The 17,790-nt window shown below is 38.4% G+C and overlaps 1 protein-coding gene across 1 annotated transcript in view; it reads left to right on the forward strand.

The window, feature by feature from the left end:
- F5 (coagulation factor V) overlaps positions 1-17,790 on the forward strand; it is a 92,096-nt gene that overhangs the window by 30,366 nt on the left and 43,940 nt on the right. Inside the window, 7 exon segments of the mRNA XM_032161045.2 lie at positions 1,354-1,566; positions 2,826-2,969; positions 5,256-5,477; positions 6,782-6,947; positions 9,428-9,605; positions 11,421-11,520; positions 12,134-12,348. Coding sequence (XP_032016936.1) covers positions 1,354-1,566; positions 2,826-2,969; positions 5,256-5,477; positions 6,782-6,947; positions 9,428-9,605; positions 11,421-11,520; positions 12,134-12,348 — 1,238 coding nt within the window.

Here is a 17,790-nt window from a genome sequence, read left to right on the forward strand (position 1 = left end):
AGACAAAGAAAGGAAGAAAGAGGAAAAGAAAAGAAACTAGGAAAGTAAAAAGAAAAGAAAGGAAAGAGAAAAGAAGGGGAGGGGAAAGATTAATCATTTCAGTTTTCCAAAAGTGTAGTTGCTTCAGTAAGAGTAGTTTTTATTGGCCTTTTACCCCATCATGTAAAACATTTCAGGCTTTTTTTTTTCCAGATCCTTGTTGTCTGCCTACATCCACACTGCTGTTCTCACCTTCTTCTCCGAAAGAATTTATCAAGTTATTGTACCAAACAAAAATAACTGCATCCCAAAGAGAAATTCTGGCACCAGCTGATGATAGGGAATCTTTCACCTAATTAAACGAGGAATTCCTCAGGCAGAGGAAACTGTCCATTCCACTTGGCTATCTGTGGCACTCACCTCTCCCCTTCCTGACCTCACTTGCTCCATTTTATTGTTGAAAACCTCACCCAACCCTCTACACTTCTTTGTTTTTTTTGTTTTTTTTTGTTTTTTGAGACAGAGTCTTGCTCTGTCCCCCAGGCTGGAGTGCAGTGGCGCGATCTCGGCTCACTGCAAGCTCCGCCTCCTGGGTTCAGGCCATTCTCCTGCCTCAGCCTCTCCGAGTAGCTGGGACTACAGGCGCCCGCCACCACGCCCGGCTAATTTTTTTTTTTTTTTTGTATTTTTAGTAGAGACGGGGTTTCACCGTGTTAGCCAGGATGGTCTCGATCTCCTGACCTCGTGATCCGCCAGCCTAGGCCTCCCAAACTGCTGGGATTACAGGCTTGAGCCACCGCGCCCGGCCGACAGCCAACCTGCATAGGGGAGTTAGACGCTGTGGCTCTGGGGAAAGAATTGAGATAATCAGATGGCTAAGATGAAATAAAGAGATAAAACAAAGCTGAAGATCACAGCAGTTGGAAAGAAGATCTGAAATAGCAAAACAAAACAATACATAAACAGCTCTGACTATCCTCCCATCTCATGTTAATAGGCTAAGTTTGTCTTGTTAAACACCACAAAGAAGATATCACCAATTCTTATATTCTGAGATGATTTACTGATCAAAGGTGATTCAATTCTCTGATTATATTTAAATAATAATTTTTCAGGTACCCTGGAAAATTAACTTGCTAAACTTTAATTTATAAATAACATTTGTTATTCTTAAGATCACCATGTTATCAAAGCCTTTGTAACTACATGAGCATAGAAATGGGCATATGTGAATCTTTCCAAATAATAAAAGCTCACTATTGAAGGACATACGCATCTCCAGAGAGCTCATCTTAGCTATCCCCAGATTCGAGAGTGGTGAAAACGCAATCCTCAGAAACTGCCCACATGTCTTGATGGCTGTTACTCCTCCAGGTGCTTCTTACCTTGACCACACATTCCCTGTGGAGAAGATGGACGACGCTGTGGCTCCAGGCCAAGAATACACCTATGAATGGAGTATCAGTGAGGACAGTGGACCCACCCATGATGACCCTCCATGCCTCACACACATCTATTACTCCCATGAAAATCTGATCAAGGATTTCAACTCTGGGCTGATTGGGCCCCTGCTTATCTGTAAAAAAGGTAAGAACTCCCCCACCAAAAGATTCAACAACTAAATGTTGGAATGGTCAGGAGTTCTGTCATGGGACAAAGCTTGGGAACATCTTGGTAACTTCTTGTACATCAAGCAGAGGAAGAGGGCACGGAGACCAGATAATTGTTTTACAAGAGAAAAAAATACTTGCTATTTCAGGGTGTGGATTCACCTCGTTTCTTCTCATTCCTCCTTCATCTCAGTCCTTAAGATTATCCCAAGCAAATTCATCTTTGAGAGTATGTTCTAATGTCATGCTTGTATGATCTGTAACATTTACCTCAAGGCCAAAGTCTTTTAGAAAGTATACAGCAGCCTATACTCTGCTGAAAGAGCTCTTGGAAAGAACTTTGGCTAACATATTTGACATATCTGAGGTCTGGGCTGGTAATTTGTTCTATAAACACATTAAATGCCAGCTTCCTTTCTTATAAACAAGTTGAAAACTTTGGGTGGTAGGTTTCAAGCACACTCAAGTGACTTTACAAGAACTTTTATTGGCTGGGCTTCTTAGGAGCAAGCTTAGATTTTCATTTTGTCCCATGAGAATCCAGCCCATCTTTCATTAAAACAAGCAAACAACCACAGTGAGCCACAGCATGGGAAATAATGTGATGGATTCACCATCTGCCTATACACACACTCAGACCATACCTACATACCTTCCCAATGTATTTACTCATTATACAAATACTTTTTTTTCATTTCCTGGTATATATAAGATACTGTGATGGTACTGAAAAAAAACCTTAAAACTTACGAAAGACTCTTCTTGCATTTTACCATCAGCAGCATGTTTTTCTCATAGTGAGAATGGATTAATGCTGATACTTCCAACCAATTATCTAATGCCTTATTTCATATACACATAAGATGACAGCATTAAACTTGGGGCATGATGCTTTTACCAACTGAGCTAATGTATCTATATACTGTTCTATTGAGACTAGAGGAAATGGATACTTATACAGAGTCTTGAGAGTCACCAAATGTTTTCTTCCCAAGCTGGATGAAATAAAGCTTGTTCCCCAAAGCAAGAAGGTATCAAAGAAGACAGTGTGGCACCAGATTTTAAATAACCCTAGAACCATTATTACTTGATAAATATGCTATTTTAAAAAATAAGAATTTCTTCAAGTTGAAATCATTATGGTTGATTGCTTGCCCTAAACTCTTTGCTATCCAGGAAAGCTAATGAGAGTCTTCTATCTGCAGTGCTACTGAAAACATGTCTTTCCTTTCATAGGGACCCTAACTGAGGATGGGACACAGAAGATGTTTGACAAGCAAATTGTGCTACTATTTGCTGTGTTTGATGAAAGCAAGAGCTGGAGCCAGTCATCATCCCTAATGTACACAGTCAATGGATATGTGAATGGGACAATGCCAGGTAACACGAGGGCTGTGCACCATTAAACAACGGTAAAATCATTAGTAATTTTTCGGTCCTGTTGTTTTCTTCAAAGCACTAGGGAAGTTGACGTTACTCACTGTTTTGCAACTCCCTATCAAGAAGGAAATATTTTCTCTCTTTTTTTTTAAACAGGAAATAGAAGAGACAAATTAGAAGCTAGAGAAGAAATGTGCAGCCTTGTTAGGTATAGTGACCTGAGTAGGTTTCACCTTGGTCTGTACTTTGAATAAGACCTTAAGGTATCAGCTCAGTCGCTCTCTCTGAGTTCTGCAGTTCCTCTATATGATGACCATGCCTTTTTCAAGGACAAGCCCCAGCAGGAAGGGTCAGCAGGAAGATTGCAGTAAAGATGAACAGATTAGGAGTAATCCTCAACGCAGAAAAAAACAACCAGCATTTCAAAAGGCAACAGAAGAGTAATATTCAATGGCATCTAGAATATTTTCTCTTTCCATTTGCATTTGGGCTCTTATGAGAAGGCAAAATCATAGCAATTGTTAAGAGAAAACATAACTGATTCCCACTTAGATCACATCTCTTCTATGTCTTTCTGGTAGAACTGACCTACAACTAAAGATCCAGGGTATATGATACTAGCCTGAGGGAAAAACATTAAAAAATTAAAATGCCACTTTACTAAATAAACCATATTTCAAAACACTAAACTTCTTAGAGGTTATTCTCTAATGCCATCTGAAAATCACAAATAGCTTCACTTACAAAAACACAAATATTGTTAAGAGTTGAGATCTAGGTAGTGTTTTTAAATTGTATTCTATTTCATTTGACTACATTTTCCACTTGGTTTTCTGAAAATATACTCATATGACTCTCAGTGTTGATCCCGAGTTCCAATACTAGGAGCTTGTAAAAACTGGGGCTTAGTTAACTGACCTTGACGTTAGATAATCTGAGTTCAGACTTCACTCACTTCTCTACCTTCCGTGGCCCTGGATAAATTAGTTGTCTCAATGTGCTTACTTACAAAAGTGGACTAACCATTTATCCTAATATCTATTTCCTGGCAGAGTGAACAATCTGTGTAAGTATATGGATGCCAAGAAAAGGAAAACCATACGCACAAAAATAAAAATAAATTGATCTGAGCTTAGAGTTTACAAATTTATAATTCCCAAAAGAATAATTGGGGGTAAATGGGACAAGGTAGGTAAAGACCATCATTAGAAACTAAGAATAGTAAACATTTGTAAAAACCCTCTGCCTTATAAAGTAGAATAAATTGAATACATATGATAAATGCTAACACAGATATGTTAATTGCTGAACTCAGTATAAGCATTTCTTTGGTATGGATAAATGCTTCCACCAAAGCCTCCTAGTGATGCAAGGAATCCTGGCTTTGTTGCAATGGTCTCCTAAAAAAGACAAGCCTCTGTGTGGGTAAGGAACTGATTCTCAGCTCCATTATCTAGTATCTAGTGATTATGTATCTGACATGTAAAACAGAAACCTAAAAGCCAAGGATGGAGTCTCCCCACAGAGCAAATGAACATTTTCCCAGTGACTGTAGGAGCAAAGAAGGAGAAAAATGAAGTTTTTATATTCAGTTATCATTACTCCTTCCATGAAAAGCTCCCAATGGCCCAGCATAATGAGGACTTGTACACTGCATTTTAAGGAGAGTGTGTAACCCCAAAGTGATTTCGTTGACTTGTCATTAAAACAATCAAAAAGTAAGTAAAAATAACAATTGAAAATCCTCACATCATCTTCACTTCTTCCCTTAGGCAGAGCTTTGACCACTAGACCTAGAGAGCTGAGAGGATTAAGTGCTTCAACTCAGCCCTATTGGCGGTTCTGGTGATTTGACTCCCTCCAGCTGAGATCAGATTGGGGTGACCAAACTTTCCATTTTGCCATGGACTTTTTACCAGTTCTAATAGTGAAAGTGATGAATCTTGGGAAACCCCTCAGACTAGAACAGTTGGTTACCTTCTTGGTTCCCTTCTTGGCCTAATCCTTTAGCAATCCCTGTGTTTCTGAGTTAACATCTGCCATCTCTAGGCTCTGTTGTTACCTGTATAATGCCATTTATCACAATGAGTTGTGACTGCTTGTTTGCTGGTCACTCAGATGTCTGCTTTTGCAGGGCACAAACTACAACTGGAGTGTCTGTTCCCTCAAAGCTTTATACAATGCCTGACACACAGCAGGTGCTCAATACACTTGGTGAGTGAATGTTTGATCACAGAGTACTTGACTGAATGCTTATTTTGGCCTGTGTCTCTCCCTCTCTCTCAGATATAACAGTTTGTGCCCATGACCACATCAGCTGGCATCTGCTGGGAATGAGCTCGGGGCCAGAATTGTTCTCCATTCATTTCAACGGCCAGGTCCTGGAGCAGAACCATCATAAGGTCTCAGCCATCACCCTTGTCAGTGCTACATCCACTACCGCAAATATGACTGTGGGCCCAGAGGGAAAGTGGATCATATCTTCTCTCACCCCAAAACATTTGCAAGGCAAGAAACTCTCCTGACAGTCTTGCTTCTGAATGCAGAATCCTTTCTTCCCACGTACTAACTCCCTCTTTCTCCCTTGCCCTTTCACGCCACCTGCACCCCAGACAAACTTGCCTTGGTTCCTAACAACCAAACTTAGATATTTTGCTCTTAGATTTATAACTTGCTCTTTGGGGATGGAGAAAGTGAAGGAATTGACAACGTTTTTTTTTTTTTTTTAAATTAAGCAAAAGCTGAAGAGGTCTCTAACTTCCTCAAAAGAAGAAAAGAGGAAGAAAACAAATGCATCCATAGAGATATTCTTTCTTGGGGTTACTTCATATGCAGCCAGAGAAAAAGACCTAGATGATAGCACAAGATAAACTGCAAATTTACAGAAGCACTAAGTTGTAGAAAGTGTAAAAGTTTAGCATGAAAACATTAACCTTTACAGTGGGATGAACACAAAGTCTAGCATGGAGAGGAACTCAATGAATGTGTGTTGAATGGATCATACATGGCATATACTGAGGGGTGAACTCCAAAGAACACTGGTGAATTCAAGTGGGAAATAAATCAACCCAGGTTATGTGGTATCGTGTAAACAAAATAACTGATTTTCTACTACACATTTTTGCTTTAAAACTGTTGAGAGGAGTGTTCATATAAACGGAGACTAAAATCTAAGGAAATGATATCACAATAGGAAATCATTTTGTTACCAAAATAATGTATAAGCAACACATATAAGGAAGAGATACTTCATGAGATCATTTCTGTTTCTTTTCACATGAGTAGTCAAAATTATATTCGAAGTAATAAAACCATCATGATATCCGTGGAAGATAGAGTTCCCAATAATATTAAGACAACAATGTAACTTTTGTTTCTTTGTTGAGGATAAGTGCATTATGTATTGTTATTAATATTTAATTTTTAACAACAATTCTATTAGGTACTGGTGCTGTCTTCATTTTACAGATTAAGGGACAGATGACAGAAAAATGAGAATTTAACAAGACATAATTCATAAAGTCTCAAGAAGTTAAAAATTATAAGAAATTTGCCTGCTCAAGAAGAAATAAAGGGAATCTTTCCAATTTTTTTCCCTAACCCCTCCTCCTTTTCCCCCTTTTAAAATTCTTGCTTTTTCTGGATGCCACTGAAAGAGTTCCAAACTAAAATGTTCAAAAATTGCCTGAGCATTACTTTCACTCTTATTATATTAATATAAACCTTCCACAAGTTGATTTAAAGGATATGCATTTCCATCAACCATAATTTCTTCTCTTGAGTTATTTCATTGTCTTTCTGTCCTAACTCAGCTGGGATGCAGGCTTATATTGACATTAAAAACTGCCCAAAGAAAACCAGGAATCCTAAGAAAATAACTCGTGAGCAGAGGCGGCACATGAAGAGGTGGGAATACTTCATTGCTGCAGAGGAAGTCATTTGGGACTATGCACCTGTAATACCAGCGAATATGGACAAGTGAGTTGTTGGGGTTCATACCACTGGGCAAAGGTTCAAGACATATTCCATAGGGTCCTAGATGTTTAGGGGTGAAATGTTGTAAGTTCACAGCTCTCAAGGCGACACATGTATTGGTTTCTATTCAAGTCTTTTTGTAAAAATTAATCTCGAATTACCCCCAAATCACCAAAGAAATTCAGCCTAATAATAATAAAAATAACAACAGCAGCTACCTCTTGTTGAATGTTTGCCATTGCCAAGCACTGTATTATCCCTTTCTGAGAGCTTCACTTCAACTCCACAAACTAGGTACTGCTCTTCTTTCTTTTTATAGATGAGGAAATGGGTCAGAGAGATTAAGAGATTTGGAAATTCAAATAGCTCTTAAACCCTTGAAAAGTTACTCAAATTCACTCATAGTAAGAGAAATGCAAATTAAACTTCATGGGAATACTACTTTTATCTATCAGATTCACAAGTCCAGATGACATCATCTGTTGACAAGGCTGTGAGAAATAAGAACTATCATATATTGCTCATGGAAGATTAAATTGGTAAAGGGATTCTGAAGAATAACTTGGCAATATGTATCAAAATTCTAAATGCATATACCCTTTGACTCAGCTATCTCACTCTGGAAATCTAACTATACAGATATACTTGTTCACAGGTGAAATGATGTATGTACAACATATTCACTGTTGCAATGTTAGTAATAGTAAGACTGGAAACAACTCAAAATGTCCATCAGTAGAAAACTAGTTTAATAAATTATGATACATTCATAAAATGGAATACTAAGCATCAAAAAAAAGGATGCAAACACTCTGTATGTACTAACACAAAAAGTTCTCCAAGATATGTTATTAAATTAAAAAGCCGGGATGTAGTATATAGCATGTATATATAGCTGCCTTTTGTTAAAGGAGTGAAAGGGATAAGAATATTTAGATTTTCTTATTTGTAAGACATATTTGCATATATATACATAAAGGTATTCTGGAATTATACACATGAAATTAATATGTGGCTACCTAGAAAATTCAGGGAAGGGTAGGGAGGTCCATTGAGGGTTATCAGAGAAAAGTGAGAGTTTTCACTGTAATAAAAATCATGTGAATGTATTTTCTATTAAAAAGAATTAAACTAGGAAAAAGAACAAAAAAAAAATTTGGCCAAGATTATAGAATTGTTGACAGAACTGAGATAGGAATCCAGGAGTGTTTGGCAACAGTCAGTGCTTTCCACTGGGCAAAATAAATTCATAAAATGATACTCCATCTTAAAGGACTACTGGGTTAAATGATATTTCTGACTTTAGGTCTTTGAGGAACTGCCATACTGTCTTCCAAAATGGTTGACTTAATTTACATTCCATCAAGAGTGTATAAGTGTTCCTTTTTCTCCATAACCTTGACAGCATCTGTTCTTCCTTGACTTTTCAGTCAACGCCATTCTGACTGGCATGAAAGGGCATCTCATTCATTTTTGTTTTTGTTTTTGTTTTTTTGAGATGGAGTCTCGCTCTGTCGCCCAGGCTGGAGTGCAGTGGCGCAATCTCTGCTCACTGCAAGCTCCGCCTCCCGGGTTCACGCCATTCTCCTGCCTCAGCCTCTCGAGTAGCTGGGACTACAGGGGCCCGCCAACACAAATACAAAATACACAAAATATAATTTTTTGTATTTTTAGTAGAGATGGGGTTTCACCGTGTTAGCCAGGATGGTTTCGATCTTCTGACTTCGTGATTTGCACGCCTCGGCCTCCCAAAGTGCTGAGATTACAGGTGTGAGCCACCGCGCCCGGCCTCATTGTGGTTTTGATTTGCATTTCTCTCATGATCACTGATGTTGAGCATTTTAAAATATACTTTTTGGCCGCATGTAGTTGCTTTTGCAAACTAAGGTAATAAAGAGGGCAGGGGAAAAGTGGTTCATGTTTCTGCTACCAAAGTATTTATCCCAGTAGCTACAAAAGATGGGTGAAGGAGGTTGCTTTTCAGTCAGCTCCAAGAATTGGCTAGATGGTGGAAGAGATAGCCCAATAGCACAGAACTATGATTAACAATGCTAGTAAATGTTTCCTGGGGTGGGAAGGTGCTTTTAGGGATTAAGAAATACCTTTAAAACCAAAAACACTATCATAGAATAAGTGATACGAGAGACTTTAGAAAAATTCCCAGTATCTTTTCAGCCAGTATAGGCCTTTTCCCAGAGATATCAAAGGTCTGCTGTAGCAATAAGAATGACAGGAAGATCTAAGTAGCTGCTTCTAACCAGTTACCTATGACTTTTATCAGTGATGCAGGAGACAACTCAGAAGTTTCCAGTTTTCCAACTAGACAGAAAACATCAGGACTTTGCAAACTACACTAAGAAATTTTTAGAGAACTAGCATTTTAGCTAATCTAAGAGCAGCATGTTTAAGCACAAGGGTTTCCCCATCCTATCGAGATCTCTATTTAAGAAAGTGGTTTAATTTTTTTTTTTTTTCACTTTAAGAAAATACAGGTCTCAGCATTTGGATAATTTCTCAAACCAAATTGGAAAACATTATAAGAAAGTTATGTACACACAATATGAAGATGAGTCCTTCACCAAACATACAGTGAATCCCAATATGAAAGAAGATGGGATTTTGGGTCCTATTATCAGAGCGCAGGTCAGAGATACACTCAAAGTAAGTAACACAAATACAGAATCATGGGAGAAATTAAATAGTAAAATATTATGGAGTACCTGGTTATTTTTTAATTTTAAAAGAAAAAGGTGCTCATATAATTTTAAATTCAAATGCAACTTTTAGTTTTTATTTAGTATTTGCATTTATTTACAGCTTACTCAGTAATACAAAGGATCTGAGACAGTTTCTCAAATTATAAAGGCGTAAAACAAAGAGTCTATGTAATTGGGATAGAATATGGGGACAAAGAAAATAAAGCCACAGATAAATAGATACCATGCGACCCTGTAAGGCTGTCTTCCAATTTTGTCCTAAGCTTTATGGCAGTCAATGTAAAAAAGGAAATATGTCAGGGTGAAGTTTACATCATCTACAAAAAGAAAGCACCATTTATCCTGATATTGAGATCTAAGAGGAACTTCTTTAATGAATTCTACAAAAGAGAGTGCTGAGTGATACAGTAGATGACATCCTTGATAAAATTCTTATAACCAGCATAAGATTAAAAGTTGCATAAAATAATAGATTAAAAGTTGTATTAAAAATGTTTCTCATTATAGCTAAGATATAACAGTAAACACAATTGAATAGAAACAATTTTTACTCACATTTTTTAATGTAGTCTAGGTATGCAGCTCTCTAATGGTTGGATTTTAATGAAGGTAGACTCTATGTATCAAGAGCATGGAGTTTTCCTCAGACAATTCTCCTTAAATATCATGTCACTTCACCAAGATAGATAAGAATTGGATGGCAGAGAATTAAAGGTTGCAATCTTTGACAAAATCCTAGAGTGTAGATAATCTACAGACAAAGGATGATCCAAAAGCTTTGACAATCAACCAAATAGAAGATAGGATTAAGGTTCTCTTTTGCAGATTAAAGAGGCTAACTAGGACTCGTGTGTTTTATGCACCTGACAAAGTCTATTCTGTTCATTTAAAATAGCCAAAGGACAAAAGCAGTTTTTTTCCTCCATGCCTCTTTCCCTTCTTCCATTTCTGATCCCTTTTATGTGCTCTCAGCAAGTGTAGACGTACCTTATTAAAAGTGCAGGGTCTGGCTGTTTGTCTGTGCCTCTCCAGAAGGTGGCTTGTTCCCCCCGCCCCCAAGGGTCTTACTCTGTCACCCAGGCTGGAGTGCAGTGGTGTGATCATGGCTCACTGCAACCTCCACTTCCTGGGCTCAGGCGATTCTCCCACCTCAGTCTCTCAAGTAGCTGGGACTACAGGCACACGCCCCAACGCCTGGCTAATTTTTCTATTTTTTTGTAGAGATGAGGTTTCACCATGTTGCCCAGGCTGGTCTTGAACTCCTGAGCTCAAGTGATCCACCTGCTTTGGCCTCCCAAAGTGCTGGGGTTACAGGTTTGAGCCACTGCACCTAGCTGAGAAGATGACTTCAAAGACAGTGTCCTAAAAAACCTACCAGGCAGGGGAAGGGGATCATGGTCTAGAGATGAGAAGCAGATTCAAAATGAGATGTGGCCCAAGCTGAAAAGAGAAGGGCAGGGGAAGGAGGACTTGCTTGGAGAGAGTGATACTGTGAGGAAAACGTCACTTCTCCTAACCTATCCTCTAAAGTCAGACTTCTCTTTCCATTTTCCACCTTAATGTGTGAGTGAAACACTCTCTCCAATGCTCTTGCCAAGTGATGAGGGGAGGTTACTGCTCAGATAACTGAGCAGTAATTTTCCCACTGTGTGTACACATGTATACACACACACCATCCAAAAGGTGAATATGCAAAGCTAGTATATTATTTGTCATGATCAACCTTAAATCCTAGAATAAATTTGATTTAACTTTGTAGATCGTGTTCAAAAATATGGCCAGCCGCCCCTATAGCATTTACCCTCATGGAGTGACCTTCTCGCCTTATGAAGATGAAGTCAACTCTTCTTTCACCTCAGGTTTGAATCTTTCACTTCTACTGAATCCAACTAGTAACTTCTGAGAGGCCGCCACGTTTTTCTGCTATTCTCCTTGCCCGGTGGTGTCACTACTGCAGTCAGGTAGTATACATGTAGGAGTATCCTAAAAATCACAGCCAAACCCTTCTCACTTCAGGAGTTTTGTCTCTTAGTGGTAACAAAATATGGTGTCTTTTATTAGTGTCATAGTGGCCTCTAGTGGAGCAGTATCTAATGGCTACATGTTATCCAGCTTCCAAGTAGAATAAAGAATTCAATTGAACAATGAGAACATTTGGACACAGGATGGGGAACATCACACACCAGGGCCTGTCGGGGGGTGGGGGGAGTGGGGAGGGATAGCATTAGGAGATATACCTAATGTTAATGACAAGTTAATGGGTGCAGCACACCAACATGGCACATGTATACATATGTAACAAACCTGCACGTTGTGCACATGTACCCTAGAACTTAAAGTATAATTTTAAAAAATTCAAAAAAAAGAATTCCTTTTGCAATATTAATTGGTTCTAATGAAAGCTTATTTATTTATTTATTATCATGAAATAACTTTGCAAATGAAAACAATTTTGAATATATTTTCTTTCAGGCAGGAACAACACCATGATCAGAGCAGTTCAACCAGGGGAAACCTATACTTATAAGTGGAACATCTTAGAGTTTGATGAACCCACAGAAAACGATGCCCAGTGCTTAACAAGACCATACTACAGTGACGTAGACATCATGAGAGACATCGCCTCTGGGCTAATAGGACTACTTCTAATCTGTAAGAGCAGATCCCTGGACAGGCGAGGAATACAGGTATTTTGTCCCTGAAGTAACCTTTCAGAAATTCTTGGAATTTCTTCTGGCTAGAACATGTTAGGTCTCCTGGCTAAATAATGGGGCCTTTCTTTCAAGAGAACAGTAATTGTCAAGTAGTCCTTTTTAGCACCAATGTGATAACATTTATTCTTTTTTTTTTTTTTTTTTTTGTCTTGTCTATTTTTATCAGTACCATCACTGCGGAAGGCAAGTCTAGAGTGTGATAACATATTTTGTCTTAGTTTCAAATTCCAGGTCTGTTGGTATTGGATGTGTTGAGCAAGTTGATTAGCCTTTCCTAATTTCTTCCTTTTATCAAATGGGTAATAACCCTCCTAAAAATGTTACAGGTCTGTTTAGGGGTTCAGTGAGATACCATCTGGTAAAAGTATAAAGCTCTTTACCAGTCTTTGTTATTTTTAGAGACCTGCAATAGGGAGAGAGAGGAGAGATTCTCTGAAAGCAATCAAATTTAGAGACATAGTTCCTAGTGAAATTGGACCCAGATAATGGCCCATCTCTGTTGAGACTAAAGTATACAGAAGAATGTGAACAAAGATGCTGAATTTCTGAGTTTGTCTTCATTGAAGAATTGTAGTCTCATATTATTAAACTAAAATTCCCAATTATGCTAAACTATAACCAAAGAGGTCTTATCTCAAGGCATACAAAATAAACATATGCCTAGAAAAATCAGAAATGAATTTCTGGACTATGGAAGATCCTGATTTATTGAGCTAGGAAAGGAAATAGGTAGTAGAAGCATAAGACTTTTCTATTGCAACCTTCTCTTTCATCCTTTGCACTTATTCAGAGCATATTCAGTCAATCATTCATGTTGAAAGGTGTGCAATTACAGAGATAGACAGCCTTTCAGCCGCCATAGCGAAATGAGATTTTTCTTTTAGGATTTTTTTTTTTTCTTTTGAGACAGAGTCTCACTTTGCCACCCAGGCTGGAGAGCAGTGGCACCATTTTAGATCACTGCAACCTCTGCCTCCTGGGTTCAAGTGATTCTCCTGCCTCAGCCTCTTGAGTAGCTGGGATTACAGGCGCCCGCCACCACCCCCATGTAATTTTTGTATTTTTTAGTAGAGACAGGGTTTCACCATGTTGGCTAGGCTGGTCTCGAACTCCTGACCTAAGGTGTTCCACCTGCCTCAGCCTCCCAAAGTGCCGGGATTACAGGTGTGAGCCACTGTGCCTGGCTCTTTTGGGATATTTTAATCTCTGAATTTACTTATCTGTTCTGTTTGCTTTTGCATGTTACCTTTAGCTCTAACAAGTGCTGTGTACACAATGGACTCTCATAAATCCCTGAATTATATGGCTTCAGTAGTTCCAAGAACTGTATCGCTTTGGTTTCTGAGAACTCAGTGGTGTAGATAATTTGCTGGAACATTAATGACTGAATACAGCACTTTTTTTTTTTTTTACTTTTAAGTTCAGGGGTACATGTGCAGGATGTGCAAGTTTGTTACAGGTAAACATGTGTCACGGAGATCTGTTGTACTTACTATTTCATCATCCAGGTATTAAGCCTAGTATCCATTAGTTATTTTTTCTAATCCTCTCCCTCTTTCCACCCTCCATCCTCTGATAGGCCCCAGTGTGTATTGTTCCCTTCTATGTGTCCATGTGATCTCATCATTTAGCTCTCACTTGTAAGTGAAAACATGCAGTATGTGGTTTTCTGTTCTTGTGTTAACTTGCTTAGAATAATGGCCTCCAGCTCCATCCATGTCCCTGCAAAAGACATAATCTTGTTCTTTTTGATGGTCACATAGTATTCTATGGTGTATATGTACCATATTTTCTTCATCCAGTCTATCATTGATGGGCATTTGGGTTGATTTCATGTCTTTGCTATTGTGAAGAGTGCGAAAATGAACATACGCATGCATGTGTTTTTATAATAGAATGATTTATATTCCTTTGGGTACATACCAAGTAATGGAATTGCTGGGTTCAAAGGTGTTTCTGACTTTAGGTCTTTGAGGACTCACCATGGTGTCTTCCACAATGGTTGAACTAATTTATTTATTTATTTATTTTTATTTTATTATACTTTAAGTTTTAGGGTACATGTGCACAATGTGCAGGTTTGTTACATATGTATACATGTGCCATGTTGGTGTGCTGCACCCATTAACTCGTCATTTAGCATTAGGTATATCTCCTAATGCTATCCCTCCCCCCGCCCCACCCCACAACAGTCCCCGGAGTGTGATGTTCCCCTTCCTGTGTCTATGTGTTCTCATTGTTCAATTCCCACCTATGAGTGAGAACATGCGGTGTTTGGTTTTTTGTCCTTGGCGATAGTTTGCTGAGAATGATGATTTCCAGTTTCATCCATGTCCCTACAAAGGACATGAACTCATCATTTTTTATGGCTGCATAGTATTCTATGGTGTATATGTGCCACATTTTCTTAATCCAGTCTATCATTGATGGACATTTGGGTTGGTTCCAACTCTTTGCTATTGTGAATAGTGCCACAATAAACATGCGTGTGCATGTGTCTTTATAGCAGCATGATTTATAGTCTTTTGGGTATATACCCAGTAATGGGATGGCTGGGTCAAATGGTATTTCTAGTTCTAGATCCCTGAGGAATCGCCACACTGACTTCCACAATGGTTGAACTAGTTTACAGTCCCACCAACAGTGTAAAAGTGTTCCTATTTCTCCACATCCTCTCCAGCACCTGTTGTTTCCTAACTTTTTAATGATGGCCATTCTAACTGGTGTGAGATGGTATCTCATTGTGGTTTTGATTTGCATTTCTCTGATGGCCAGTGATGATGAGCATTTTTTCATGTGTTTTTTGGCTGCATAAATGTCTTCTTTTGAGAAGCGTCTGTTCATGTCCTTTGCCCACTTTTTGATGGGGTTGTTTGTCTTTTTCTTGTAAATTTGTTTGAGTTCATTGTAGATTCTGGATATTAGCCCTTTGTCAGATGAGTAGGTTGTGAAAATTTTCTCCCATTCTGTAGGTTGCCTGTTCACTCTGATGGTAGTTTCTTTTGCTGTGCAGAAGCTCTTTAGTTTAATTAGATCCCATTTGTCAATTTTGGATTTTGTTGCCATTGCTTTTGGTGTTTTAGACATGAAGTCCTTGCCCATGCCTATGTCCTGAATGGTAATGCCTAGGTTTTCCTCTAGGGTTTTTACGGTTTTAGGTCTAACATGTAAGTCTTTAATCCATCTTGAATTAATTTTTGTATAAGGTATAAGGAAGGGATCCAGTTTCAGCTTTCTACATATGGCTAGCCAGTTTTCCCAGCACCACTTATTAAATAGGGAATCCTTTCCCCATTGCTTGTTTTTGTCAGGTTTGTCAAAGATCAGATAGTTGTAGATATGTGGCATTATTTCTGAGGACTCTGTTCTGTTCCATTGATCTATATCTCTGTTTTGGTACCAGTACTATGCTGTTTTGGTTACTGTAGCCTTGTAGTATAGTTTGAAGTCAGGTAGCAAGATGCCTCCAGCTTTGTTCTTTTGGCTTAGGATTGACTTGGAGATGCAGGCTCTTTTTTGGTTCCATATGAACTTTAAAGTAGCTTTTTCCAATTCTGTGAAGAAAGTCATTGGTAGCTTGATGGGGATGGCACTTAATCTATAAATTACCTTGGGCATTATGCCCATTTTCACAATATTGATTCTTCCAACCCATGAGCATGGAATGTTCTTCCATTTGTTTGTATCTTCTTTTATTTCACTGAGCAGTGGTTTGTAGTTCTATTTGAAGAGGTCCTTCACATCCCTTATAAGTTGGATTCCTAGGTATTTTATTCTCTTTGAAGCAATTGTGAATGGGAGTTCACTCATGATTTGGCTCTCTGTTTGTCTGTGATTGGTGTACAAGAATGCTTGTGATTTTTGTACATTGATTTTGTATCCTGAGACTGCTGAATTTGCTTATCAGCTTAAGGAGATTTTGGGCTGAGACAATGGGGTTTTCTAGATATACAATCATGTCATCTGCAAACAGGGACAATTTGACTTCCTCTTTTCCTAATTGAATACCCTTTACTTCCTTCTCCTGCCTGATTGCCCTGGCCAGAACTTCCAACACTATGTTGAATAGGAGTGGTGAGAGAGGGCATTCCTGTCTTGTGCCAGTTTTCAGAGGGAATGCTTCCAGTTTTTGCCCATTCAGTACGATATTTGCTGTGGGTTTGTCATAGATAGCTCTTATTATTTTGAGATATGTCCCATCAATACCTAATTTATTGAGAGTTTTTAGCATGAAGGGTTGTTGAATTTTGTCAAAGGCCTTTTCGGCATCTATTGAGATAATTATATGGTTTTTGTCTTTGGTTCTGTTTAGATGATGGATTACATTTATTGATTTGTGTATGTTGAACCAGCCTTGCATCCAAGGGATGAAGCCCACTTGATCTTGGTGGATAAGCTTTTTGATGTGCTGCTGGATTCAGTTTGCCAGTATTTTATTGAGGATTTTTGCATCAATGTTCATCAAGGATATTGGTCTAAAATTCTCTTTTTTTGTTGTGTCTCTGCCCGGCTTTGGTATCAGGATGATGCTGGCCTCATAAAATGAGTTAGAGAGGATTCCCTCTTTTTCTATTGATTGGAATAGTTTCAGAAGGAATGGTACCAGTTCCTCCTTGTACCTCTGGTAGAATTCAGCTGTGAATCCATCTGGTCCTGGCCACTTTTTGGTTGGTAAGCTATTGATTATTGCGACAATTTCAGAGCCTGTTATTGGTCTATTCAGAGATTCAACTTCTTCCTGGTTTAGTCTTGGGAGGGTGTATTTGTCAAGGAATTTATCCATTTCTTCTAGATTTTCTAGTTTATTTGCATAGAGGTGTTTGTAGTATTCTCTGATGGTAGTTTATATTTCTGTGGGATCAGTGGTGATATCCTCTTTATCATTTTTTATTGTGTCTATTTGATTCTTCTCTCTTTTCTTCTTTATTAGTCTTGCTAGTGGTCTATCAATTTTGTTGATCTTTTCAAAAAACCAGCTCCTGGATTCATTGATTTTTTGAAGGGTTTTTTGTGTCTCTATCTTCTTCAGTTCTGCTCTGATTTTAGTTATTTCTTGCCTTCTGCTCGCTTTTGAATGTGTTTGCTCTTGCTTTTCTAGTTCTTTTAATTGTGATGTTAGGGTATCAATTTTGGATCTTTCCTGCTTTCTCTTGTGGGCATTTAGTGCTATAAATTTCCCTCTACACACTGCTTTGAATGTGTCCCAGAGATTCTGGTAGGTTGTGTCTTTGTTCTCGTTGGTTTCAAAGAACGTCTTTATTTCTGCCTTCATTTCGTTATGTACACAGTAGTCATTCAGGAGCAGATTGTTCAGTTTCCATGTAGTTGAGCAGTTTTGAGTGAGTTTCTTAATCCTGAGTTCTAGTTTGATTGCACTGTGGTCTGAGAGACAGTTTGTTATAATTTCTGTTCTTT

This window comes from Hylobates moloch, unplaced genomic scaffold, assembly GCF_009828535.3.
Source record: "Hylobates moloch isolate HMO894 unplaced genomic scaffold, HMol_V3 SCAFFOLD_8, whole genome shotgun sequence".
Taxonomy (NCBI): domain Eukaryota; kingdom Metazoa; phylum Chordata; class Mammalia; order Primates; family Hylobatidae; genus Hylobates; species Hylobates moloch.